The 26,321-nt window shown below is 39.1% G+C and overlaps 1 protein-coding gene across 8 annotated transcripts in view; it reads right to left on the bottom strand.

Moving 5' to 3' along the window:
- The window catches only part of LOC132197113 (dachshund homolog 2), a 117,099-nt gene that overhangs the window by 5,351 nt on the left and 85,427 nt on the right, over positions 1-26,321 (bottom strand). For 7 of the 8 annotated variants that reach the window (XM_059620189.1, XM_059620190.1, XM_059620191.1 and 4 more), the window contains 3 exons: positions 22,419-22,502; positions 3,852-3,995; positions 3,212-3,421 (listed from right to left, as the gene is read on the bottom strand). In XM_059620189.1, coding sequence (XP_059476172.1) covers positions 3,212-3,421; positions 3,852-3,995; positions 22,419-22,502 — 438 coding nt within the window. The remainder of the gene's footprint in view (positions 1-3,211; positions 3,422-3,851; positions 3,996-22,418; positions 22,503-26,321) is intronic. The other variant, XM_059620195.1, reaches the window with a different exon arrangement.

Here is a 26,321-nt window from a genome sequence, read left to right as displayed (position 1 = left end):
TCAGCTTTATTACGATTACTGCACTTTTTCCACTCTGCTGCTGTATCTCTGCTCCGGGCCTCTTCGTAACACGCTTTTTATTCTCTCACTCGGTCGGCGCGCCACTCTGTCAAAAGTAATTTCGCCGCTCAGGGGTTTCTCGGGGAGGTTATAACTTTTGTCAAAGAACGACATCAAATAATGTACAAATTCCCATATTGCAAGGAAAAAAAATGCCGCAATATTTGAATTGAAATTTTTAATTTATAAAATAAAAAATTTAAAAAGTTTTGAGAAAGTGTATATTCATAGTCAAAATAGTTTAGCATTTCTTTTGCTTCATAAAGATAATTATAGTTAAAAATATTGAATAAAATTCCATTCTCCACTCAAATGTGAAGGGGAAAAATAGGAGGCAATTTCGTTTGGTACTTTGGGCATAAGGAAGTGCTCTCTTAAAAATCGTAATATTAATATACAACGAGAGAACCGGCAAAATTACTTTTGCTGCTGTGTGTTGATGGCGCCGAAAAAGTGCTGATTTCAATAAAGTTTAATTTGGTAGGTGAGCGCGCATATAAAATCCAATTACGCTGCAACACATTCGCAGCAGCCGGTGCTGCACATTTCCCTGCCTCTCCGCCTGCGTTATAATTTTTCAGTCAGGCCAGCAGAACGAGTTTTTCTACTTTGTATCCAGACGTGCATTTCATTATTCAATAAAATGACCGAGAATAATTGCCTAAAAGTGTGGCTTATTATTTAATAATAAGTCTGGCGAAAAAGTTACGCCTTGAGACTTTTGAAAGGCTCCACCATAATAATCCATGTAAGGACAAAATGCTGAGGTCAATTGTTTACAACTCACAATTTTTTTTTTAAATTTATGTTTCAAGAGATATATTTATGTAATTCAATTTTAATTTTAAAACATTAAAAATAAATTTTTTACTGGAATTTACTAGAAGCTGCTTGACTAAAAGAGCTTTGATTAATTTGTTGTGTATTGAAAAAAAACACATGATCGGTTAGATTATGCGGTAAACTCAAAACTCTCAATCAGATCACTTCAAAACTACTGGAAGCATATTATATTTAAAACCATGCAATTTTTGTGTGTAACGTAACGGAAAATAAGGATCAGCGCGAAATGTGCAGAAATTTAATAATTGCTGGGTGGAAGCGCAAAAAAATTGTTTCTGATGGGCAGTCTCGATTGCTTTATAAAACTATAGTGAGACGCCGCTCTTTGTGGGTGCGTACAAAATCAAGGAAAAGTAATTTTGACGGCGTGAAGGAAGGGTTTCTGTTTCTAGCGCGCATGATTTATCTGATAAAACTGCACGCTGTGGGGATACATTATTGGTAATAAAAGTAGCAGTGTGGCCGCTGCCGTATTCGGCGGCATTTGCATAAAAATAAAATTAAGCGCGGCAATCGAGTGGTTTATGGTCGTTAAGAAATGAGAAAAACAGCCGTGATTTCGATCTATATAGGCAGAGAGCAGTGCTGCTGGGAAAAAAGAAGCTCAATACAGCATTCAGAATAATTATTATTGATGGACTGACTGAGTGGAGCTGCTCCTGAGGCCGGCAGCACTTTTGTGTATGTTACGAAATTACACACACTCTCCGTCAGAGAAAAAGATTTGTTCCGTCGATGTCGATTTATTTCTCTCCCAGCGTGGAAATCATATTTTTCTTGAGGACAATATTCAAATGATGCGCGCCCAGGTGCTCGTTATGAAAAGCATTTTGTATTTTTTTAAACTCTTCACCGTGGCCGTATCGCGGCATTCTTGAATACATTATGAAAAACAAAATATAAATATACGTAGAGAACGGCCGACGCTGCGGGTGAAAATATTTGCGATGATTTCATGCGTGCCGTTGTTGGAACGTTTCATTTTATATTTATGTACAGTTTGCAGGATTGGATTTGATGTTGTATATCGATCTCGCAGAGAAAATAACAGCTCAAGTTTTGGCATCGCGACTTTTGAAAATTGACGTCTTACTTTTTTACTCATTTAAAAATAATAAATGCTTTATAGAGGTACAGAGGAAATTTAAACTTCCACACATTTTTATTTTACGAGCAAGATAAACGCAACTCAGCTAATTTGAATAAAAATTTTGTTCTCCCCATGTGTGCGCACGTTAATTTTCAGCAGATCATTTGCTGATTTGCATGCGAAGCAAACACACCGCAAAGAGCAATGATTTCACATATTGCTCTACGGACGGACGCAAAAGTTTCGACCGGCCGCTTTTCAATTACAGCTCCGCTCAGCTAAAACTTTTTATGCGGGGAAACGGCAAATAATGGTATGAGCTCTCTCAAACTTTGTGTGTACCTTTGGACTCAAATTTTAATTAATATGCATCTGCTATTCACGGTGGCGGCAAAGCCCCTGCCGGCGCAAAAAGATTTCGTTCTGTACCGAGATTAACTTTTTCGCAGAGTGATTTTTGCAATTTATCCTTTCAGCAAAATTAAAATTCGGTTTGATCCCCGTTTGACGCGGCAGACGGTCAGAGAAACGCAGATCAAAATGTCACCGATTTGACGTTTTAAAACGCCCAAGATTAATTTGCATGAGAATGGGAAGGATTTGGCGAAAGCGAGAGTGACACAAGGCACGTCAATATTGATGGCGCGCGCTTCCCTTCAGCTATATCGAAAGAAAAAAACTCGCGTGCGTATAGAGAGGTGAGAGAGGGCATCGCGCGCAGAATGCGGTCTCGCACCCTTGGCATCATCATAATCGTATTCCACCCTCGCGCGCCACCGAAGAAAGAATAAGCGAGAGAAAGATCACTTTCGGGCCATAATCTCGGCGCGGAGGAACGCTTCATTGCGGCGGCTATTTTATTATGAAAATCGCATTTTTCTGCTCCAACATAATGATACGCGTTTCTGCAGATGTCTAGAGGAGGGTGAAAAAAATACTTTCCACCCTCTAATCGATCAGATAAGACGGTTTTCAATTTTGACGCCACTGCTGCAGTCCGAATCGAAAATTTGATAAAAATTTGAGATTTGCGTACAGAGGGTTCTGTATATTATGCACTCAAGTCGTTTGGGCGTGAAACGAGAGGGTGTCCCGAGAGGACGAACCCAAAAGAAGGATTATGCCCGTTTGAGCGAATCTCGGCGGATTAATTAAGTTTCCTCTCGGAAATGCATTTGAGTAAGAACAAGGATTTTGAAATTAGCTCAGGCGACTTACCTGAGTAATTTTGCCAAAAGGCGGCACCGCCGGCCACGAGATCGAGGCCTGACGGGTAGTTCCACTGTTTGTCGACGCCACTCGGCGGCTCGCAATGCCTGCTCGGCGCCGAGGACGTGGGGGCCGCGCCGGGGGCAGAGGTGGCACCGGAGGCGGCGGGCGGCGACTCCCTTTGCGTTTCGCGCGCACTGCTCTGCTGCTCGTTCGCCTCTGTCCCACACAAATAATATTTATCAATAAATGGAATTTTAATTGAAAATTTAAAAAAAGTGTAATAATTGTTCGGTTAATAGAAAAATATTAAAGACACATTTATCCCAAAATAAGAGAGAACGATTTTTGTAATCCAAGTTCTAATTGTATAATAAGTCAAAAGTCTGGAATATTTTTAAAAGAGCAGCGCTTATTAAATTTAGTATTTCCCAAGCCGGTAGAAAGAAAATTAATGCTTTAATTTATTATAGGCAGCGATGAGGTTATTAAGAAGGGAATCGTGAGAACAGACTACAAGTAAAAAATAAAAATCATGCTCACTCTTAAAAGAATTAATTCCTCAGTCTACCACTGCAAGAAAGAGAAATAGGCTAGGGAGGAAAATAAATGTCCATGCAGGGGTGAGTTTTAGTTTTGCCGGTCTTACCGTTTATTAGCCGGAGGGCGTCGCCTGCTGCTGAATTCTTGAGGGCATCTTCGTACTGCGACCGCCGTTTCATTTCCAGCTCCAGCTGGTCCTGCAGTCGCCTGCGAGCTTTGCGTTCCTTCTTCAGCCGCTTTTGGTACAGAACTGCAAAAATACAGAAACAAAAATTTAATAATTTTTATATTTAATATTATATTTATTACTTAGTAAACTAGCCAAATGGAAAAAGTATAAATATTTTATTATTTTATTTGCCACACAGGAACAGTATTTTTGTGATTTTTATTTTTTTGCTCTCTCAACAACAACAATAATGATTTTTCTCAGGCTTGGCGGAGCAGAAAGGTCCAAACAAGCTCATTTTCAAGACCAATCAGAATCATCATCAATTATTTTCCTTCTCCCAAATCGGGAGTAGCAGAAAAAGGCGCCCGAGAATAAAAGAAACATTCGCCTCGCCGGCGCTATGGATGCAGGTAAAAGCGCACCCTGGCTGATCTCAGCAGGAGGGATCGAGTCCGGCCGAAAAGTTATTTTCCTTCCGTCTGAGTGATTGCTCTCTTTGTCAAATGGCCGGGCGTAAAATTGAACACGAAGGCCGTCTTGGGTGGTCACACTCGTTCGCCTCACGAGTGGGTGGATTTATTCTAAGTGATCTGTGAGTATTGAAAGGTTTATCAGCGAAAGAGAGTGACTTGAATGACTGGCTCGACTTTTTTGCTTTTTCGTCCGCCCACGGTCCGTCCGTCCAGCACCACACACCATACACTTTAAAAACAGCGTCTGCTGGTGCGTACCGGTTTATCGCCAATCAATGATCTTTTCTCATCCACACTAATGAATTGTTATTATTTTTATGGGTCTCCGGCGTTTGTTTGAATTTTTATTAAGCTGCATTAGCGCTGGCCTTGGACATTTCCAGCCCGAGAAATAAATCCGCCTCCTCGTTCTCATCTCCGGCAAAAGGGGCCCTGCTCTTGTCTCTCATTGTTCGTTTACGGCGCATCAATAAACTAACTCTCTCGCGGGGCATTAAAATAATATGTTATATTGTCTGCGCGTATTATAATATGTTGCTGACTTGAGTGAATTTATAATACGGGTCGAATTACTGCCTGGGCAATCAAAAAATGGTGTGATTCTGGCCCAGCATACAGCTTGTTTTTATGACACTACGAAGACGATTTATACTTGTTTGTGTCTGTGTGTTTGGACAAACAGCAGAGTATAGGAGAACTCGTTGATGCATGGGATTGATCTTTTTTACGATTACTCTGCGCCGAGATAACAATCGCCTTTCATCCCCGTACAATATTTTCACAAGGAATGGTCAGTTCAGTCAACAGAAAAATAAATTTGTTCAAAATGAGAAAAAAACTTTTCCAATGAACAAACTCAAACATAAAAAATTCATTATTAAGGAAAAAAATTAATTGTATTATAAAAATTGTTTTTCATCATTACTTTATCGTTGATCTACAAATAAAAATTTTGCGTTATTTTTTTTTTTTAAATAAGTGCAAATTAAACAATTTTTTCTTCCAATTTTTAATTAAAAATTTTTCCACTTCTGAAGGCCTCATTATGTCATCAATCATGATGCTCTCTTTGCAGTCAGAGATAAACTTCTCGAGCAGAGCAAATGACAAAATGGTTGGACGAAAGGAGCCCAACGCGACCTGCGCAGAAATGGAACAGCGGCACCGCCGGCAGCCAGATCAGTATTGTCGCTGGCTCGGCAAATGCAATGATACATAATAAGTGAGCGTTCTCCAAGATGGCCGCCGTGCTCCTTGCAAATGAGCTCACAAACGCAACGAAATGATCGAAGCCTGCCTCTGACGAGAGCAGACCGACTGCTGTGCGGCGCAATTCGAGAGCGAGCAGGTAGCACGACTCGCACACCAGCACCATCAAATATCCACCTGCTGCTCCCCGGAGCCAAAAACGATTGATCTCTTTGTTGGCTACCAACTTTTTTCATATTCACATCATGTGTGTGTATGCGAGAAGAAGAAGTGCAGATTCCGATCGGTAATTACGCCGACTGCTGAATTGCAGACTCGGCGAGCAGAACCCATATTGGCCTCGGGTCACCCTGATGTAAAAATGTAATAAAATGTGTTCTGCCTGCTTTTTGAAGCGGCTGAGAAAAAGCTTGATGTGATAAATATTTAAATTTGCTCATCCAACCAACTGGTTATTTTTCCAGGCAAGAGAGAAAGATTATGTATTAAATTGAGAGTGAGCCGGCTATACACTTTATTAAAGGAATGCCAAAACGGATACCCAAAAATTGCTTCAAATTCAGTAGCAAGTGTATTTTTATTATGCAGTAAGCGTAAAGAAAGGGACTTTTAAAAGGAATTTATGTTTACTGATCAAAATATGCATAATTCAGATATTTGCTAATGTTTAATTAATAATTTTACTGAAAAAGTGAAAAGCAGCTAACTTAATGACCAAAAATTTTATTGTTCTGCAAGGGATTTGCGGATTTTTCCTATTTGATAAAATCATATTCCTTCACGTCCTTTCTGGTTTGTTTTCCGAGCTGAGCACAAACGACATTTTCCACTTTACTCTCGTTTCCCAGGCGTGTATTATATTTTCATATTCAATCTGCTGGGAGCGAAAATGCACGCGAGAGATAAAAATAATTTTCAGGAGAAATTGGCATTTTGCCGGTGCGCAGCCGAATGCACTCTTTCAATCCGCTGCTTTTGCCATTCTACTCTCAATGCTATTTCCCGCGGAGTGAGAGAGCAAAAGCAGCAGCTCTTTCGCCCCACGTATGCCTGCCGGCAGTTTCGCTACCGCTTTTCCTCTGCAAACATCGCATCCAAGCCAGCCGGGCTTTTAACCAGTCAAATTCAATCTGCGAGAACAAAAAGTAACGCAGGGTTTGAGCAGCAACGGTGGCATTTCAATGCGCACTATGCAGGAGAAAGAATAAAAAAAGAAGCGAAAAATGTGTTTTATTTTCCATTCAAATTGCATTCGCCTGAGAGAGAGATTATGTAAAATGCAAAAGCGTACACCTGAGTGCGTATAAAAATATGTATGCCAAAGGAGAAAAGTGGAAAAAAAGAAATAACCAACGAAGAAAAGTTGGAGCCGCGAGCGATTCGGAGTCAATAAGCAGAAAAATTGCTTTCTTTTAATTCCATTCTTCCCATTCATCGGGTCTCCCTGGAGAAATACACCGACCAAAAATGAGAAAATTTGCATTTTTGCCGCTCGGAGGCTTAAAATGTAAAATTTTCGTTACCATCTCTCGTGAACCTCTTCGAACAGGCCAATTACTCAACGAGCCCCTGCTCTCGTTAGATTGCCCAAGATAGAACGAGAGAGCTGGAAATAAATATTTCGCCAGTGGCTGGTGCTGCTGCTTTTTGCTCTCCGATCGTCTTAAATGCTAATTAGAGTGGGTGCGAGTTGCGACGATCGGAGCTTCTGGGAAATGAGCAGGCATTAAGATGCCGTCTCACGCCTTCTTCTTAAACACCCCGGCCTTCTGGACTCTAATTACAATCAGAGTGTGTTTTGTTTACACTCTGTGTAAAAGCGGCACACGGCAGTATACGGTACAGCAAGGGGGTCACAAATGAGGTGTTGTGCGCCCATAAATTAGCGTCCTCCGATCGTCGCCCTATCGGTTGCTGAGCTCAAAAGGGAAAAATTCAGGCGTCAACCAAATGCCGTATAAAATGCTTGCAAAGTTATTTTTCTTTCAAACAAATTTCCAAGTTAATGAAATAAAGCATTAAATATTATACTAAATTTTATTATAAGGTTTAAATTTCTTTTGAAGTTAACAAATAATTTTATAATAATTTTAATTTATTTTTTATACATATGCATTATCATTATATTTAAAAATTAGAATATATTTATATAAATTCATTTCCTTCATTTTCAACTTTAATGGTTTGAGACAAGAAAATGCACAAATCTTAAATTTTAATATCTTATATATAAATATTCTGAAAGGGCAAGTTGACCTTAAAATTTTTCAAATAAAAATGAGTCCTTGACCTCCTCAAGTAAAAGATCGTGCCTAATAGAATTGGAAATCATGTTAACCTCTCTGGTATCAAAAATATTTTTTATCAAGTTTAATGAAGCCACTTCTAATAAAAATAAATAATTAATTCAATTGATTGCACGTGTGGGAACTCTTCTTTCAATTTGTCCCACACGAGGGTCCACTCGAAACACACCACAGTCGAATATTTTTGTATTTCCTAAACGGCCACCGCCGATTCAACTGTTGCAAATATATGTAAATGCCAGGACTGCTGGCGGACCTGTTGCGAAAAGGTAGGTGTACGAACAGTCGTAAAACGGCTCGTTATTCAGCGCTCGCAAATGCGCGCGTACGGTTTGACACTAATTTGGCAATTCATTTTATTTGCGCTGCAAATACGATAACGCGCGCAAAACTCTCGCGCCATATATTAAAATAAACGTCAGCATTCTTTGCTCAGCGAATTCCTTGTCTACAAAAATTTTCCTCTCTCTCTTCGCGGCCGGGTGCAGTACTCCTTTGCTTTTCTATTTATTTTACGCACGCACTCGCAGACGGAGAAGAACATCTCCGGCACTTCTTCTGTTTTTATCTCTTTTCACACACACAGCAGAGACTCCAATTTTTATTACCGTCAGAAGCATAAAATGAGTCGCGTTAGCTCGCGCTGCGTTCTCACACTCGCACCCAAACGGCCACTATCATAATATGTGCCTTATTATAATATTATATTTTTTGATTTTCGCTGCCACAGTCGGGTGCTCTCTGAGCGACAGTGTATCTACGTTGATATCTAAGTCAACATTAAAAACCAGATTTCAAAATTAGAATTTAATATTTCATGCCAAAAGATTATTTCAAATATAAGGGTTTAGACGAGATCCCAGATCCTGTGACAATGGTTTTACAATCTATCTATAATTTTAAAGCGTTGCTCATAAGGTATAAAATTTTAATAGCTATAATTTCAAAATAACAAACAAAATGAATTTATTGAATTACAAAATTTAATGAATTTTATTTACTAAATAAAATGTTATAATTATAAATTTTAAACAAATGTAAAAAAATAGTTTCATTTAGTAGAAAAAAAATGCAAAAAATTAAAATTATAGTTGATTTTTAAATTTAATTAAAAAATATATTTTAGTTTAATTTTTTTTATCTTTCTTATGTATATTTTCTGTGACTTTTCTCAGCAATTTTTCTAATCGCCAACGCTTACGCGATTGTGACCCTTCCCAAAGGCGACAACGTAAATAAAAAGTGTGGTGGGCACTCAAGACAGCGGCGCTATCAGCCAAAATGCAGGCGGACAGCCGTTTTTTATTGCCCGGCCGGAATTACCAGGACACATCAATGCATTATTACGATTATTATTTTTTATTTGCCGCTTGCTCGCTGACCCCATCCGCCCCGAAAACGGGAGAGAGAGAAAAGAAAGCGGAAGAAACAAACCCTTGTGTGAGGAACGTCGAATCAGACTTCTATACTATATACGGTGTCAGATAAAATAAAACTAACACCATCAATTTTTTATGATACATATTCTCTTAACTGACTGAGTGCGCCGAGATAAAATTTCCTCCCTCGCCGCCGCCGTAAAAGCAATAATAATCTTTGGCCGTAATCGGCGGCGCGCGCGCGAGGGGCGAGAATTTCTCCTAGCGAAGGGGGTGGTCGGCGCGCGGAGGAAGAGATTTTCTAGCAGATCGATCGGCCGACTGCAGCTTTTTATCAAATAATCCATAAAACGATTGCGCGGCCAGATAGAAACACATGTCATACGTCGCCGGGCAAGGCGATTTCAATTTCCATTCCGTCCGATAGTATGCAACCCGCAGCTCGGGGCCAAATAAATATTTGCACCCCCGGCCGGCTCCGGCGAAATTCGATTTGCGGCGCGGCTGACCGCACAAATTTCCATCTTGTCGGCGGCAGGAAAAAATACAGAAATAAAATGCGTCGAAAAAGAAGCCGCAAGAATAAAACCAAAGGAAGTCTGCGCCAGCAGATGAAATTTTACAACAACAGAAGCGGTGATATCAGGTGTGCCCGAATAATATGGATTTCATTCAGGTTTTGCAGATGAGGCCAAATGTTTAGGACCACCCAAACATTGCTAACAGCCGCACACACTCAATTCGAGATGAGAAGACCTACAAAAACGCTTTTGAAACGCAAATACAAAGAGAAATTAAGATATAGACTCGGTGCGGTGGAGGTTCATTCGATCTGCGGGAAACCCGACCTTTTTCTGACCTGATATGCAACTCAATAAGTACACACTGTGTTCCTTGAACCAGAGGCGCGTGTTGAGACACGACGTACCCTCCTGTTGCGCGCCAAAAGTGAAATTAGAACTTAGCCCTGAATTTATTTTGCGTCGCGGAAATTCGATTCGCAAACGGGAAAACATACATAAGATCGGTTTTAAAAACAAGCACCAGGTGTTTTTACAATAATAGGGTTGAATTAATGGAGGCACATTCACATAAAGCCCTTAATTTGAAGGAGTTAAAGTTTTAATTTAAATTACGCAAAATTTAATTTTTCATATTTTTGTAGATAGAGGTCAATAATAAAATAATAATTCACTTATATGTGTGCAGTTTGAATTTCCATAATAAATTCCCTCATTCTCGACACTTTAAAAGTGTTTTCAAACAATTTAGCACAAGGGAAAGAAATTAACTGCCGTTTCAAAACTTTCTAATTTGGATCGACTGCGGCAATTTCCCCTCTGCCTTTTCTTTCTCTTTCCTGCGCAAGTGAGAAAAAATGTGTTATTTTCTGGCGCTAAAATTCCTGAATTTGACGTCTGCACGCAGCGGCGGCGGGCGGATATTATTATGATACACGTTAGCTTTTATCCTGGCTGAGCACAAAAAGAGAGCTGAAATTTCCTCCCCCGAGGAGAGCACTTTGACATCAAACGCAATTAACACAAAGAGCCGAAAACTTTTGAATACACCAAACTGGAGAGACGTTCGTACGCACGGCACTAAATTATCCTTGAAATAAGATTTCTGCAGCAGCGCGGATTATTAAATTACACAAAGATTAGCCGAAATAATTCAAAAAACTTCCCCGCCGGCTTTTAAAACTTTCTCCTCCCTCTCGTCTCCTTTAAAGGGGGCGCTGCTGCCTTTTCTTAATCTTTAATACCTCCTAATGGATTCGCGCAGCGAGATGATTTAAAGCGGGGGTGGCGCGGAATTACACTGGTCACGAAGTAATTAATGTGCTGCATGCGGGCATTTATGTGTTCGCATTAGGTCTCTTAAAGCCGCAATTTGCATAACCACAAGCCAAGGGGTCGGTCATCTCGGATTTTTCTTGAGGGACATCTGCCAGGTGCAATTTCGCGGCCATTTGCATGCAAATTAACTGCACTCGCTGTAATTGAATCCCAAGTAATTGCTCCAGATTACGAAAGTATAAATTTATTATTTATGCAAAAGCTGTGTGTAATCCTTGGCTATTTCTAATGAGGGTTGAAATTGCTGTGCATAGCTTTAACAGCAACGGACATAAAGTTCACTTGTTCCTTCAGAAAATAGATTTGCAAAGCGGATCTGAATAAATTGAATAATGAATAGCCCTGGGAGTTAAAATGCAAGACAAAGAGATCTTAAAATTATTTTGACTTTGGTAAAACTTTTTAATTACATATCAGTGGTAACCTTGTTTTTGCGCCCGATTGTTTCAAAAAAGATTTTTGTTGTTTAAGGTGATTATTTATATTATTTAATCTATTTCAAGTAATTAAAAACTTCAAATTCAGACTAATTTTATTAATGGGAAATTTATTTTGTATTTTTATGTGAAATGCTCCATCTTAACTGCTTGGTTTCATTTGTGATGAAATATAACAATAAAATTTTCTGTTGTTCAAAGATCTTTTTGTTTGCAATATGCGGAGGAGTAATATAGTAAAAAAAAAAGAAAGGAAAACGAACTTTCGCAGCTTTTTATTTCTCATTTTCCGCGTTCTAAACTTTTGATCCCGCTCGGCGGCGTCTTTCCTCTTTTTCTTTTCTTCCGCCACTCTTGCAGCGGCATATTGCGATGAAATAATGCGTTTTGAATGGGACGTTTTACAGCCGAGATTAGGTATTCTGAAAGTCCCCCAGCAGCAGGAGCGCGCATATATAAAAGTACATTATATCATTCTCGGGCGGTGGAGGAGACAAAGCAAGAAAAACCAACCGAATATCTGTGTTATTGTTGCCTTGCTCGGCAGCTTTTCATCCCCCAAGAATTTTCTCTTTGCATGCGCGCACCCCTAACAAGTGAGCAGCATTTAATAATAAATCAAAGGAATTGGAGCAGTTGAATAATTTGAAACGCAATCAAAGAAAGAGGCCGAAAAGAAGCGAGCGGCTTCCTTTAATATTCATGGCTGGCATTCAGCCGATAAATGCGCGCCGCTCCGCCGGGGGTGTGATAAAAGCCAAGAATACGCTTTGCGGAATAGGGGTTGTTCTCATTCCGCAAACATACACACACACACACACACGCGCGTTCCGGTTTTTTTCCACGTACACAAAGGAGAGCAGTGTGCGGGTGAAAGAGAGCAAGTTGTGCTGTTGCGGTTCGGATGATATGAAAATATTTCCGACGGCGGCACGAAAGAAAATTCGCCTTTTGCGGAGAGAGAAAGAGAGGGATTTGCTCGAGTGTGAAATCGATCAACACAAAGGCGGCTCTCGCCGCGTATATTTTTCTTTGTTTCGCCGTCCAAATCGAATTTGCGTGTGTGCATTATAAAAAAGCAGAACTTGGCAGTGTGCTTTTCAGTGGAAAAATAACACACATCCGCGGACAGATGAAAGGGAAAAGCAGGGGATGGTGAAAGATTTATTTTATTAAAAAAAATAAAACCAGATAGATTGAAATTTTTATATTAAATTTAACCACCTCTTTTAAGAAGTATTTTTTTTTTTTTACTTATTTTCTCCATCTGATCGTTGGAATTTAACCTTCCACTACTCGATCATTTTAATTATTCTTTTTCTCATTACTCTTCACACCTCTAATATTTTTTCTCTCAATAATGCGCGCCGGCCCGCTCGTCGTTGCAAGCAAAGAGCCGCCCGCTTTTCTCACACAGCAGAAGTAATTAAAGATTGACGTAGAGAAATTAGGTGGGAAGATAATAAAGAAAAGAACCTCTTGGAATGCTTGCTTTTTTCTCCTCCGCGCGGCGCGGCTTTTTCGGCGAGTACAATAAAACGTATTATTCGTTTGAAAAAGGCACAGAGCACCTTTTGCGGTCGCCGCCTTTTTTCAGCCGACAGCCCAAATTATACATTAATGTGTTTGTATGCTAATGCGAAATTGATATACCCACCAAAGAAGTTGGTCATTTTACGCTGTTAACAGTATTAAAAGTGGGATATGATAAGAGATCGAAGCACTAACTGGATTTTAATTTATTAGTTATTCATGGTAACAGTAAATTGATCCAATAAAATATAATTATATTTACTTAAAAAAAATAAAATAATTTAATTGAGGCAGTTAAGACGATTGCTATGTAATTAGCAATATTATTGATGCAAATTGCAGTTTCTTTAAAATATGAATATTAAAAATAATAAATAATAAAAATATTTTTAAATAAGAGTTATAAAATATTATTTTTTTTATGTTCAAATGTTTTTCTTTACTGAATGAATTTCTCATCAGTTTGAGAATGGCAATTTGGTGAATCTCACTATGCGGACCTATTAAAATTTGGTACAGCATCTGAGCAAAACGCAATTTGGCCTTTCCCGAAGGCCAGGGTGGCGAGAGAGATTTATTCAAACGACGTGCCGCCAATAAATGGAGACATTATTTAAAGCACATCACCAACAAATGACCACAAATTACTAATTGAACTGCACGGGCCGTGATACTTAACGGAGACGAGCACAATAATGGCCTAGACGAGGCCTAGGGCTAATCCTGCGCGTGCTGCTGCCGGCCGGACCGGACTGCACGAGCATTTTAATAAGCAGGCTTATATACGCAGGCACATTAGCATCCTTGGAGAGTTGCCCGCGCCAGCTTTTATAATAATAATAATATGCACCTGAGCATCTTAGCAGCTTAAATATTAATATTGGCCCAGCCGAGCGAGAGCAAAACGAGAACCTCCTCAATTACCCCTTGATGCATGTGAATAGATTAAATAAGGTTGTGCTCGCGCGAGAGAATAGGGGATGAAATTCAAATTGCAATGCCATTGTTTATACCGTGGTGCCGCCGCCGGAAAAGTTTGTTGTGTGTCGGGGGGTTGATGCAACCCGCCGCACGGCATTAAAGCAGAAGAGGTATGCGTTCTCTCTCCGCCGTTATGACTTTAATATTGCACGCCACCGTAAACAATGATTGTTCCCAGTCACTCTCGCGCAAAGAGCGTATAATAATATTTTACTATAATTGCCATTCTATTTCGCCTAATAAAAGAGGAAATTGGCTCACTCCATACCTGCACTATTATAGTATGTTGCGCACTATTATTATGGCGCGTTCTTGCGAATATGCTATCGGCGGGTGGGTGTTTCGTGTAATTGGTTGCTGAAAGCCTTTGTCATCAAAACCAATGCATTCCACTCTATTTGAGTGCTTGGCAATTGTAATTTTGCTGTAGTAACATTAACTATAAAATTTATGAGATTCAATAAAATTATAAAAATTTTTAATTAACATAAGAAATTAATATATAAAAAAGTTTGGTATTTTATTTTTATCCCGAAGAAACATGATCCATTTCAATTCCAACAACAAATCTAATATTGGAAAATCCCCCTCAACTCTCCAGATTTCATTCTGTGAGGCATTTTTTTTTCCACAAGAGGATGTGACCCTTTGTCTAATAAACTTGATCGTTTTATTAATATTCGATTTCAGATTGTATAATGCCGGGGTATATAGCAACAACAAGAAGTCAAGATAAACCCGCCTTCCGTGCAGAAGAGTTGTTTCAATTTTCTCCATCGGCTCGGAAGAGACAGCATATCTCTTTCTACATTTTATTTTATGTGTATTAAATACGTCGATCGACTGGCGACTTGTTCGTCTTTGTGTCTACCTCTATCTCTTCACTCGATTGATTTTTAAGACTGCACAACTGACAGCACAAATAAAAACACGCGCCGCGCACAACATTTGATCTTTTTATTCTCAAAATAATGTCACACGGCAAAAAAAAGCAGCGAAGAGAGGCAGCTTATCTGATCGTGTGTGTCTGTCCCCGTCAGTGTCCACTTGGTCTCTCCCTGAGACTGATTGAAACTCAATATTTTATGAGATATCAAACGCGATTTGACTCTTCTCCCAGACGACCCTCATCAAACACAATATTTTACTCCGAGAAAAAGAATCCGTCTGGTTTTGATAAAAATATTTAATTTTTTTATTTTTTTTTTTATTCAGAGACAAAGCTTTTCCTACTTTGACCTTTGACGGAATCTTAATGCTATTCACACGGATGGTGCGAAATCGACTGGTGCGTTTCATCAAGTACGGGGGCTGCCGTTTCACGAGTTGATTGGCACTTTGAGGGTTGCTGGTGGGGCCGGCGGTGTTTGGATTAAGGGCCCGTAAAGCTCATTCCCGGCAGCAGCAGAACAATATTATTCCTATGGCTATTTTGTTTTATGCGCGCACACACCTACCTCTCTGTGAGAGACTTTACGGCCGGCGAATCTGCAATTTCAAATATTCATCAAGTCGCCGGCGCCGCCGACCGACCGGCAAAGGGTGCGAATCTGTCGTTTGATTACTCACCCTTTGTCGGAAACAAAGGCGAGCACAATGCTGCAGACATTCGTTCGCACGCACCCTTTCGCAGATTAGATTTTAAGCGGCCGCCGGGAAATTATATCCTCCGCATTTATAAATTAAAACGGAGAAAAAGTGCGAAACGACACGTGAGAATAATAAATAAAAACATAATGTATAAGTCGTGGAGGAAAACGGGGGGTGTGTGTACGCTCTGGGGTTGCAGCAAAGTTCAAAGCGAGCGCCAGCAATAAAAATGCAAACTCATTTCCATGTCAATTTCACTGCGCCTTGACTTGAGTGGCGCACAAAGGCCATCTGATGTGGTCAAAATCGATTTGAGTCACTCGCTCTCTGACTCTTAATTGAAATTCGGCCGGAAAACTTGTGGACTGCTGCTGGCCCTCGCTTTTCCGTTCACCTATGGCCACCGCCCTTCTCAAAAACTCTAATTAAACGGCACTCTCTGCGTGCGCAACAACCCTTTCGCTGCGGGTAATTAGGTGAGAGTTCCGTGGGGTTGTCCACGCTCAGAGCTCCGGGCAAAAATTGCCGATGGACCACCTTTGAATGGAGTGTCTCCCCCAAATCTCTTTCCAAGAGTTTGAAATTTAATTTTGAAACAATTTTGTTATAATAATTTGAGTGGGATTCTCACTGAGAAAGTTTAAAATTTTGATGTTTGCTAAATAAATTTTGAATTTTATAAATTTTTAAACAATATATTTGTACAAATGTGGACGAAGAAACCATAATGATAATAATAAAATTATAACAATTAACCCCACTAATATTTTTTTTTGTAAATCAAATATATATTATGTTTTCCACATTTTTTTTTTTAAGAATAATTCTTATAAACAGGATTGTCTGACAATAAGCAGGGAAGGCAGGCAACTCCAACAACAATCAACAACTTTTTGTGTTATGTCGCATTTTTCATCGTCACTCTGTACCCTTTTTGCCGCATCTCGGCACAAGTTTTCCGCGGATTCATTTTCTACACCGGCCGTCTTCCGAGAAACAAAAAGAGAGTCGTCCAAACAGTTAATTAGACAGCAGCTTTTCTTCATGTTTTTGCTTTTCAATTGTCAACTCTCTCAGAGAAGGCGTTAATTTGGCATGAGTGCGTGCTTTTTACCTGCGGCCAAGTGACGTGGAACACGGATGTCATCAACCCTCTTGACGGCGCATTTTGTCACAAACTAATATACACGGACGCGACGATTCGTCACAAAAAAGTTAAATTCATTCGCGCCAGAAAAAATTACTTGTGCCGCTCCGGAGAAACACCAAAACAAATTACTTATTTGAACAGATCGAATTTGAGATTTTGTTGATTATACAATCGAGATAGATAATTTTTTGTCGCCCTGGCGTTTTTCTCGCCTCTTTCCGATTCGTCGAGCACGCGGTGGCGATGATTTTCGTTTTCAAACGGACATTTTCCGCCGTGCGCGCGGATGCTGTTTCAAAAAGAAGAAGTTGACAGAGAAGGTTGGATTACTGGCATGCCACCGCTTTTAATGACGGCGGAATTCTATGCAAAAGATGTAACACGAGAGAAAGAGAGATCGCGTGTGCTCGTCTTTCTCTTTGTGTGGCCCGTCAAAAAGAGAGAAAGAATGAAAGACTGCAGGAAGAATTTTTGCACTTTTCAAAAGAGTTGGCGCTTTCATTACGAGCTATATGCAGACATGTCCAATTAAATGACGTTCATACAATCATGCACGTTATGTGAATCCTGGTCTTAAATTAACAGCTTTTCTCATTGCTTTACAAACTGTCAACGATTCTCATTTTAAATAATTGGAAAAGTTTTAACAATTGAACAAAACTTGGAAAAGACAGTTGCCACCATTTAATAAATTAGTTTTGAAAAATATATTTTAATTTAATTGCTCAAATTTTTTCCTGCATTTAAGGGTTTAATAATTATAAACAAAGTTCTGACCCTATTAACTTTCTATTGTTCAGCAATTTGATTGCAGTAACAACAAATCTGACCAATCATTTGTTGTATCCAGCATTATATTGCGAGCTGGTTTTGAACAAAGTGCGTGCACAGTAAAAGTTGATATTTCCCCGAATAATCACCGGGACAAAAGATTCAATTAACGAATTTTCAGCGGCAAACAAAAGCCAAAACAATTCCCGACAGGCAGAAAACCCAATAAAATTCAACCACGTCCAGTCAAAATACGTATACAAAACGAGTGCTGCGGACGCAGAGCAGCTCGTCGATAACAAACCTCAAACAACAACAAAACAATTTTTATCTCTCCCTTTTGCTTCAAAGCACGTCAGATCAATTCAATTACACCGAAATCTGCTCGGCCGCAAAATGCTAGCTGCTGATTAAACAAATAAAAGCGGCGGCGGCGGCTTTTTCAATCACTTGAACCTGCATTGTAATATTGATCTGGTGGCAACATTTCGCGCGCTTGGGGTCCATTATGCGCAAATAAATTATTATCGAAGCTGCTGATTGCGGTCGGAGAGCGTGTTGTTATTATTATTTCGGCGGCACCGAATAAACCGACCGACTCTTTGCACTGTTGTCATGGCAAATGTTGATTTTGCATCGGCGGGTCAGTCCGAACACAATGATTGCATTAGCCGTGGAGCTTTTGTGCAGGCCTTACATGTTTAGTTGCCAAATTCAGACACGCCGATTTAATCACTATTGTTTGTGCGCGCCACCAAGCATTGTAATAATAATCATTTCCGCACCCCCTCGTCATAATTTGTATTAAATTTTATTGTGCCGACGCGAAATATAATTATTCCAGCTCCGTGATTGCACACGCGAGAGAATTATTTTAGCTCGTAATTTTAATTGAAAAAAGCTCCATCGAGAAAAATCGAGTTTCTATGATTTGTGTCTTGGACCATTTATCTCTTCGCTGTGGGATTTTTTCTCTCCTACATCGCAGCGCTCATTATTCATGTGTTTGGACAAATGAGTTTTTTCCTCCTGGACCGCCCAGATTTCGCCTGACATCAATTTTTCCTGACGTCAAATTAATTACCGCAGGCATTTAAATGAGACAATGAATTTTCGTTAGCATAAAATTTCGAATTTTTAACTAGTTTCTAAAAAAAATTGGTCAAAATAATAATAAAAAAATTGTCAATTTTAATTATTTTTATACTATAAAAAAATTGTTTATTTTGTTTGTGAATTTTAAGGTTTATAAATTGAAATTTTGCAATATTGAATTATTAATACTTAATAATTAATATTATAATATTATTAATATTAAATAGATAATTAGAAATTAAAAAGACCTGAACATTCCACCTAGCGAACGTTTCTCATTTTTACAAAATATTGAACTGCCATTTTTTTTCGTCGTTTGATTTTGCCCTTTAAATCATTCATTTTATTTATTTACGATCTTGTCATTCAAGTCTTTTTTGATTTGCCCAAAATCATGTTCTGCTGAAATTTGCGCTTTTTATTGTCAGGTTTGATGTTTCGGTTTTTTAAGCCTGCATAGAAAATCAGCGGAAACTTTGGCCTCCCAAGAAGTGAGGTGCGAGAAACAGGTGCCTTTTCGCCAAAAGGGGAGGCCGATTGCTCCGTCCGTCGTTCGGTTTCTGTGTAACTTTATATGCACGTGTGTGGGTTGGAAAAGGACAAAACACACACACAGAGCAGAGCACAGCCATTAGAGTTTCTTCCTTTCTTGCTTGCACCCCCGGCTCAAAGGGCTGGTCATTCGCCTTGTAACTCGATATATTCCGCGGCGGCGGCGGCGACAAACGCAAACTGGGCTGGGGACGGCAACTTTTCCCTGTTGGCTGGCGACCGGCAGCACACTTCATTATGTCTTTTACCAGATTACAAAGAGCAGGGGCACGTCGCCGTCTAATTTTGCGGCCAGCTCCACTTCACGGACATTATAATATTCCCGGCCGCGATTCTATTTCAAAACAAGGTAGAGTTTCGTTTAATTATAAATCAGAGGGATTCGTCCAAGAGCACTTTTTAAGTTGAATTGACCAATGACAGACGCACAGAAATACTCATCAAAGAGATAGAGAGTCGTTGGCACGCCAGCTTGCTTTTTAATTAGAAGGAAAATCGATTTTCAGATAATACTCTTTCAGGTCAAATTAATTTTATGCAATATGTATTATTTTGAAAATAATTATCTTTTAAATATTTTTTCTCTCTCCCACCCTTTAATTCGACACGTGTGCTTTGGGTTGGATAAATTGCGTTGAGCCGTACATTTACGTGCTCCGCTTGTAATACATAATGCAGAGAGTATAGAGTGTGGATGTAATGATATCCTCCCTTTCAATTCATTTCCGTTCCAAGCACGCGCCGCTCAAATTCGTGCCCGTAAATGTTTGCATAAGCAACCGTGAAAGAAAGGCAGCAGCGGTGCCGAGAGAAGGAAATTTGGCGCACAGGAAATTGCCAGCGAGTCGTGTGGCGTGTCACTTGTGTTTTACTTTTTCTCGGCAGACAAGCATTAAAGGGTAGACCACACATGAATTAAATTACACAAATTGATTTTATAAAAGCAAAAGATATATAAAAGTTAAAACATTATTAGTATCAACTTTATTATTATATTATTTTTTAAATTAAATTTGATGAAGCATAATTATTATTTTTTAGTATATAATTATATAGTTAATTAATATTTTTTTTAAATACTTGATTATTGAAAATATTTAAGTTTCTTGTGTATTTTTGTCTTTTTACACGGTTAGGTGATTACATATAATTGTAAATAATTGCTAACTAAATGTTTAAGTATTGAGTGGGTAGCTTAGCTACAGCAGTGATAAACAAATTTATATATTTATCTGTTTTCAGTTGGGCTAGAATTAGTATCTATTTTATTTAATGATTTTTGACTCATTATCATTAAGGAATATTAATAAAAAGACGAAAACACACAGAATTTTTTAACCATTGAAATTTGAAAGTTGGTTCTCCTTTTCAAAACTGCCAATCAATTTTGAGCTCAATTTCAGCTGCACAATGAACCGATTGTTTTCACACGTCGCCCGCTCGTTCCGATTATGATTGCGATTTAATTGCTTTTGGTGTGGGGGCGGCTGTTGGTGCCACACGAGAGAAAAACGAGGCGAAACACCACTGCCGGCGCTAAAGTTATCACTCACTTAACGCTGCGAGTCCGTCGGTCGGACTGTTGGAGCATTTAGCACGCAGCTCATCCAAATTAACCCCCGCGCGCGTTGCGGGGATGATTTGTTGTGCAATAAAGTAACAAGCACGAGATAGATAGAGAGTCAGTCAGCCAGCCAATGAATATAAAACTCGATCGCCCCCAGCACGGCGCGGATAATTAATCTGACTGATGCCAATCACATTCGCCTGTCCATTTATATTATTTGCAATTTGCGTGGCGGCCGCAGCGCATTTGTTTGCCCAGCGATAATAATTGTTGAGAGAGGAGGAAAGATAAATAAAATATGATGATAACTGCGCTGAAATTCGATATTTTCCGATCTCAGCCCTCCTGTGCGTCCTCCTGTTTTATTTGGCCAGTCGTCTCGAAAATGATCAATTACGTGTCTGCTGCTGGACATCTGCTTTCCCCTTCTTTTCGCAAAAGGGGGCAAACGAAATGACCAAATAACAATGCTTGCTTCTAATTGAAGTGCTTGTTATTTTCCATATTTATGTTTATCAATTTTTTTCTTTTTAATTGTATATTCATCCTAATTACTTGAGAACATAATATAAATATTAAATTACAAGAAAGCTCCAACAAACGCTGCATAAACAGAGCTTAAGAAATTATTAATTAAACTTCGTCAGTTCATAACTGATAAGTGATCGAAACAATAAATATATTATATGAAATTTGACTGCTTTAAGTTCATAATCATATTTTTCTAAATATGTTTTAAAAATTTTTAGTATAAAACTAAAGCGTAAAAAATGAAATAATTTTGATAAATAAAAGAATAAAAAATGAATGTTAATAATAAAATTAAAAATTGTTTTAAAATATAATCATATTTTTTTAACTCATATAAAATAAAAAGTCAGTTATAAGTTATTTAAAAAAATATAAATTAAAAACAGTCTTTTACAAAATACTAAAAATCCAGTTGCAGGCTATAAAAAAAAGTTTTGGTGTGTTTTGCCTCTTCCTTCTTCGTCGCAAATGTCATTAAGCGAGATTACATTCGCCGAAAGGGTGACTTCTGGGCGGAGTGCAGAGTTAATTTATTTGACTTTTGGCACTGCTAGGGCGTCCAAAACAACCCCTTCAGTCAGGCGAAGACAAAGGAATTTATAGCTTCTTGACATTTGCAAGTACAAATGTCAAATAAGCTGCTAGTACGACTTCCTTTTGTTCTAAAGCCCCCAATAATGCCCCTTGTTCGCCTGTTATTTTTCTTCTTCCCTCGTCGTCTCCCCTATCGAGACTTTTTTCTGCCAGTCGAGAGACTCTTTAAGGTGTGTAATACAACAACCCTCATCACAATTTTTTCGTCATTCTTTTCTCTCTGCAGAACATTTTTTTTTGCATTCCCTCTTTCCTCTCTGAAATAGCTTATAATGTCCTTATGTTTGGGAAAAGATTCTCCTCTTGCTACGCGATATTTAAAAAGAGGGAAGAATTTTTTCTGTCATGAGATGAGGTAGTGTTGACTCAAAACTCTCCAGAGAGCAATAAAAAGTAAGACAAAAGACGTCAAAACTTCGTCTTACTATTCACCACCGAATATATAAAAAGGCAAAAAGTAAACAGGGCACTTACCTCTAATTTTCTGTTCATCCATAAGTTGCCGCTCCAAACTTTCCTTCAATTCGCGCTCACGTATAACGTCCATTTTTAGCTCAGCTGAAACAAAAACAACAAATTAAACTTTCAACTAACATTGAAGCTTAGAAAAAAATATAAATATATTTTTCTTAATTTTAATTCTTATTTTTGTACAGAAGAAAGTTTGTGTTTGTTTATAAAGGAGAAAGATTTGATCCCATATATTATATTCGTACAAAGTGTTTATATTTTCTCTGCAGACATGATTAGCATAATGGTTGATTGCAATGCAAACACGGTGTTTGTTGTAAGGCAGAAAACACACGACTGCTTCCTAAGAAAACAGTATTATACAATTCACATTCTGAAAATAAGACGCACCACTTACTTAATTCCGGAAGTGCGTGGCGCCCAAGTGCTGCATACATTTGATTAATCAAACAGCCGTTTTCTTGCGCATGTCTCGCAAGCCAAATAGCCGGCGGCGGCTTTTTGCCGGATTCGGAATAAATGATTCAGTTTGCTACATTCGGAGCTCTTAATTAGCATTTAGATTTCGGCGGTGGCGGAGGCGGTGGTGGAGCAGCAAAATATCATCACCTCGGGCCATATTGCCACAAGAAGCGGAGAAACGGAGCAGCTCTTATTGTTATGCAAATTCACGGCGTAATGTGCTGTACATAAAACATTCGCCGGGGCTTTTGTTACCACCGAGCTAGACGGAGGGAAAAAATGATTTTTCTTAATGCTTCCGAGGGAGATAAGGCAGTATTTTTTTCTTCACCACGCGGCTACAAGTCATTTTCCCTCCGATATACAAATGATCTTTTATTTAAATTAATGGCAGCGATATTAGCTCTCTCCCTTCTTTTTCTTCTCCTCTATTTTTTCTTCTTTCCCTTTCGGAAACGAAAAAATAAGACGAGCTTCCTAATGAATTCATATTCCCGCATGTTAAACGAGGATTTATTACAGTTATCAGGCAAATTGCATCACGTCTCCTCTCGTTCTCCCATTCATTCTAGCCACCCATTCATTCATTTGAACAAATCGAACCGGACGCCGGGAGAAAATTACCTGGCTGTCAAAATAAACACGCCGGCATGAGTAATTGATGCGTGCACGGTCCGACGAAATTGTAATATAACCAAAGTAACCGAGCCTTTCAGGAAATTATCATTTCTGCTGAGAAATGGTTTCTCTGCGGGGCCCAGAACCACAGCTCAAAACCACAAATCTCACAAAAAGGAGAGGGAGAAATTTCTAGAAATAAATTGAAATTTTAATAATCTACTGCACCGTAGTGCATTTCTGCTCAGCTGGTTGCATATTTACTCTTCTTATAGTTTTTTTCTGCAATACTTAAATTCTACCTGAAACAACAATCTGTCTCGTTGTCCCCCACAACTGGCTTTGGACAGTCGTTCACTTCCAAGAAAAGCAAATTATTCCCCGGGGCTTGTACCGAGCTGCAAATCTGCCCCCAGGATGATCAATCGTGCAGTGTGTTGTGTCTTGGCCGAGCTAGTGAGCGTCTCTCGTTGTATTAAAATTACCACGCCCTGCGCCCGAGAAACACGAGCAAGAAAGTGGTAGCGGCAGAAGTTAGTTTACCTGCCGTAGAAATTAATGTTGTTGTTGACAATAATGAAACTGGAGATAGAACGGCGCAGCGAGGAGATAATCTCAAGATACTAATAAGGCGTGTATTTATTTGGAGAGGCTCCCTCGAGTTTAAATGCATGCATCATTCAAGAAACATGAGGCAGCCCTTCCGCTGGTAAACAAATAAATGGACGGACGCCGCGCAACAAACTCGAGAGCGGCTAAATCGGGCTCGAAGTGGAAAAATTATCAACTGAGGAGATCGGCAAAAAATGAAATGACGCTTGACCACCAAGTGAAAGGGTTTGTTTTTTATATGCTACAAACTAATTTCAAAGTAAGTAACACAATTAATATAAATTTTAATATAAAAGCTTTGTTATTTACTATTTGATCAAATTTATTTTTATTTTTATTTACATTTTTTTTTAAATTTTAAATTTAATATGATCGATTAAAATGTGCTTATTTTTTCTTCTTGGTTCTACTCCATACGCTTCATACTATTAATAACATATTTGAAAATTAAGTAAACTTGCTTTCAAAATGATTTATTAATACAGGCCCAATTAATACAGGTCAAGAAACTTAGGTTAAATTCTCTTGTGGTAAATCGTGTTTATCAGTTATCAAATGGGCAATAATTAATTAAGCTATTATGTAAATTATGACATAATTTAATTTAGAAAAATATATCGCAAAAGTCATATCCATCATATTAAACTAATTATATTGAAGCAAAGTTTGGAGAAAATGATTTCTTACTGTCACTTTACAGCAGTTGAAGTTTAAACTTCCAACTTCATGAGCGATTGGGTTGCCTGCCAATTACTTCTTGGCGAAATCCACCACTACTTCAAATTGAATTTGCGACAGTTCGAGGAGTATGCAATTTCTGCTCCTCGGTTGCATAACTCCCGGGGCAAATTAAATTGTGTCGTGCGCACGATTCATTTAGCGTGCCATAAATTAGAGGGTCATATGTACAGTCAGACACGGATATAGCAACGCAGCGCGAGGAATATTCGCTAACGAATCACTTTGCAGATAATTAAGGAGCGCGTGCAATCCGACCGAGACTCTCTCTCGAGGCAATCAAAGTGGAGCTTCCAGAGTGGAACAATTCAATTAAATCGTCGGTGCTCCTCGTAAAAGTTAATATCACCGAAGGGGCCGCAACCCTTTCTGACCACTCGGCCAAACGCAAGCGCTAAAATTAATTTCAGATTTCTCATAAAAATAATTTCCTGCCCAGAAAATGCGTCAGTTTTTTCACTCCACACATGCAAATTTTCTCTCGCGGCGTCAAAAATTACACAAAAAGCGAAACACTGCTTTTCTTTATGACAAGTATGTTTTTGTTCTTTTCCCGGCACACTCCTCATCTCTTTTGACGTTGGGGGAGAACAATATTCATAAGTGGATTTCCATTCCGTCCGCACGTCGCATTTTTCTGATGTATTTGCTCTGGCTCTTTTTTTTGTTATTGATATGCAAACAGCATTTCTGCCGCCGGAGCCGCAGGCAAGAAAAAATAATATTGTTTTAATAAATTACGCGTCGGGCCTTTTCCTATCCGAACGCCCCCTGGCGCATTTATTTCATCCCCCGGGGAAGCCTGCAGCAACCCTTAAAGCATACAGACCTTCGAGGTGTATGCTAAGTGCTACTTAAGTGTGTGGGCGAGCGAAATGCGATACGGATATAAAAAAATCTCAAAGGAAGAAAGAATGAAAGAAAGAAAGTACCCCGTCGGAAATAAAAAAGTAAAAAGTTTTTCCTCAGCTGCGGCCGTGAAGGAAAAAGTCGTACTATAAAAATCTGCTGACAAGTAATGAAAAATAATTGGCAATATCGCGGCGACGGCGGCGGGAATAAAAATTAAAAAATGCAATAAAAGTCTGCGCCGGGTGGATTTATAAGGGCGTAAAAATTAGGAGGGTGAGTGCGGAGTGGTGTCGCCTTAATCCAAATGCGGCGCCGCGTCTTGGCGGCGCGCTCGGCTTTCGACTGTCACTGCGGAATGATTTATTTCCAAATAATTATCCGGTGGGAAAATCGACTCTCTTTTTTTGTAATTCAATTACGCTGAGCTGAAATAAATGATTGCCGACGGCGGCGAATCCAAATCCCGAGAGTAAAACGGATTCCGTGTATGGAAGAGAGATCTTATATACTTTTTCTAATTATCGCGCGAGGAAACATTAAAATCTTTATGCAATATTTTAATCCCCGAGCGGGAGCACCTTGCCGCTTTTCTTCCCCTAATAATAATATCAGCAAGGGGTGCCG

This window comes from Neocloeon triangulifer, unplaced genomic scaffold (assembly GCF_031216515.1).
Source record: "Neocloeon triangulifer isolate White Clay Creek 2 clone unplaced genomic scaffold, ASM3121651v1 ptg000012l, whole genome shotgun sequence".
NCBI classification, from domain to species: Eukaryota; Metazoa; Arthropoda; class Insecta; order Ephemeroptera; family Baetidae; genus Neocloeon; species Neocloeon triangulifer.
Note: the sequence above shows the minus strand (reverse complement) of the source record. Positions and strands in the feature narration are given on the sequence as shown.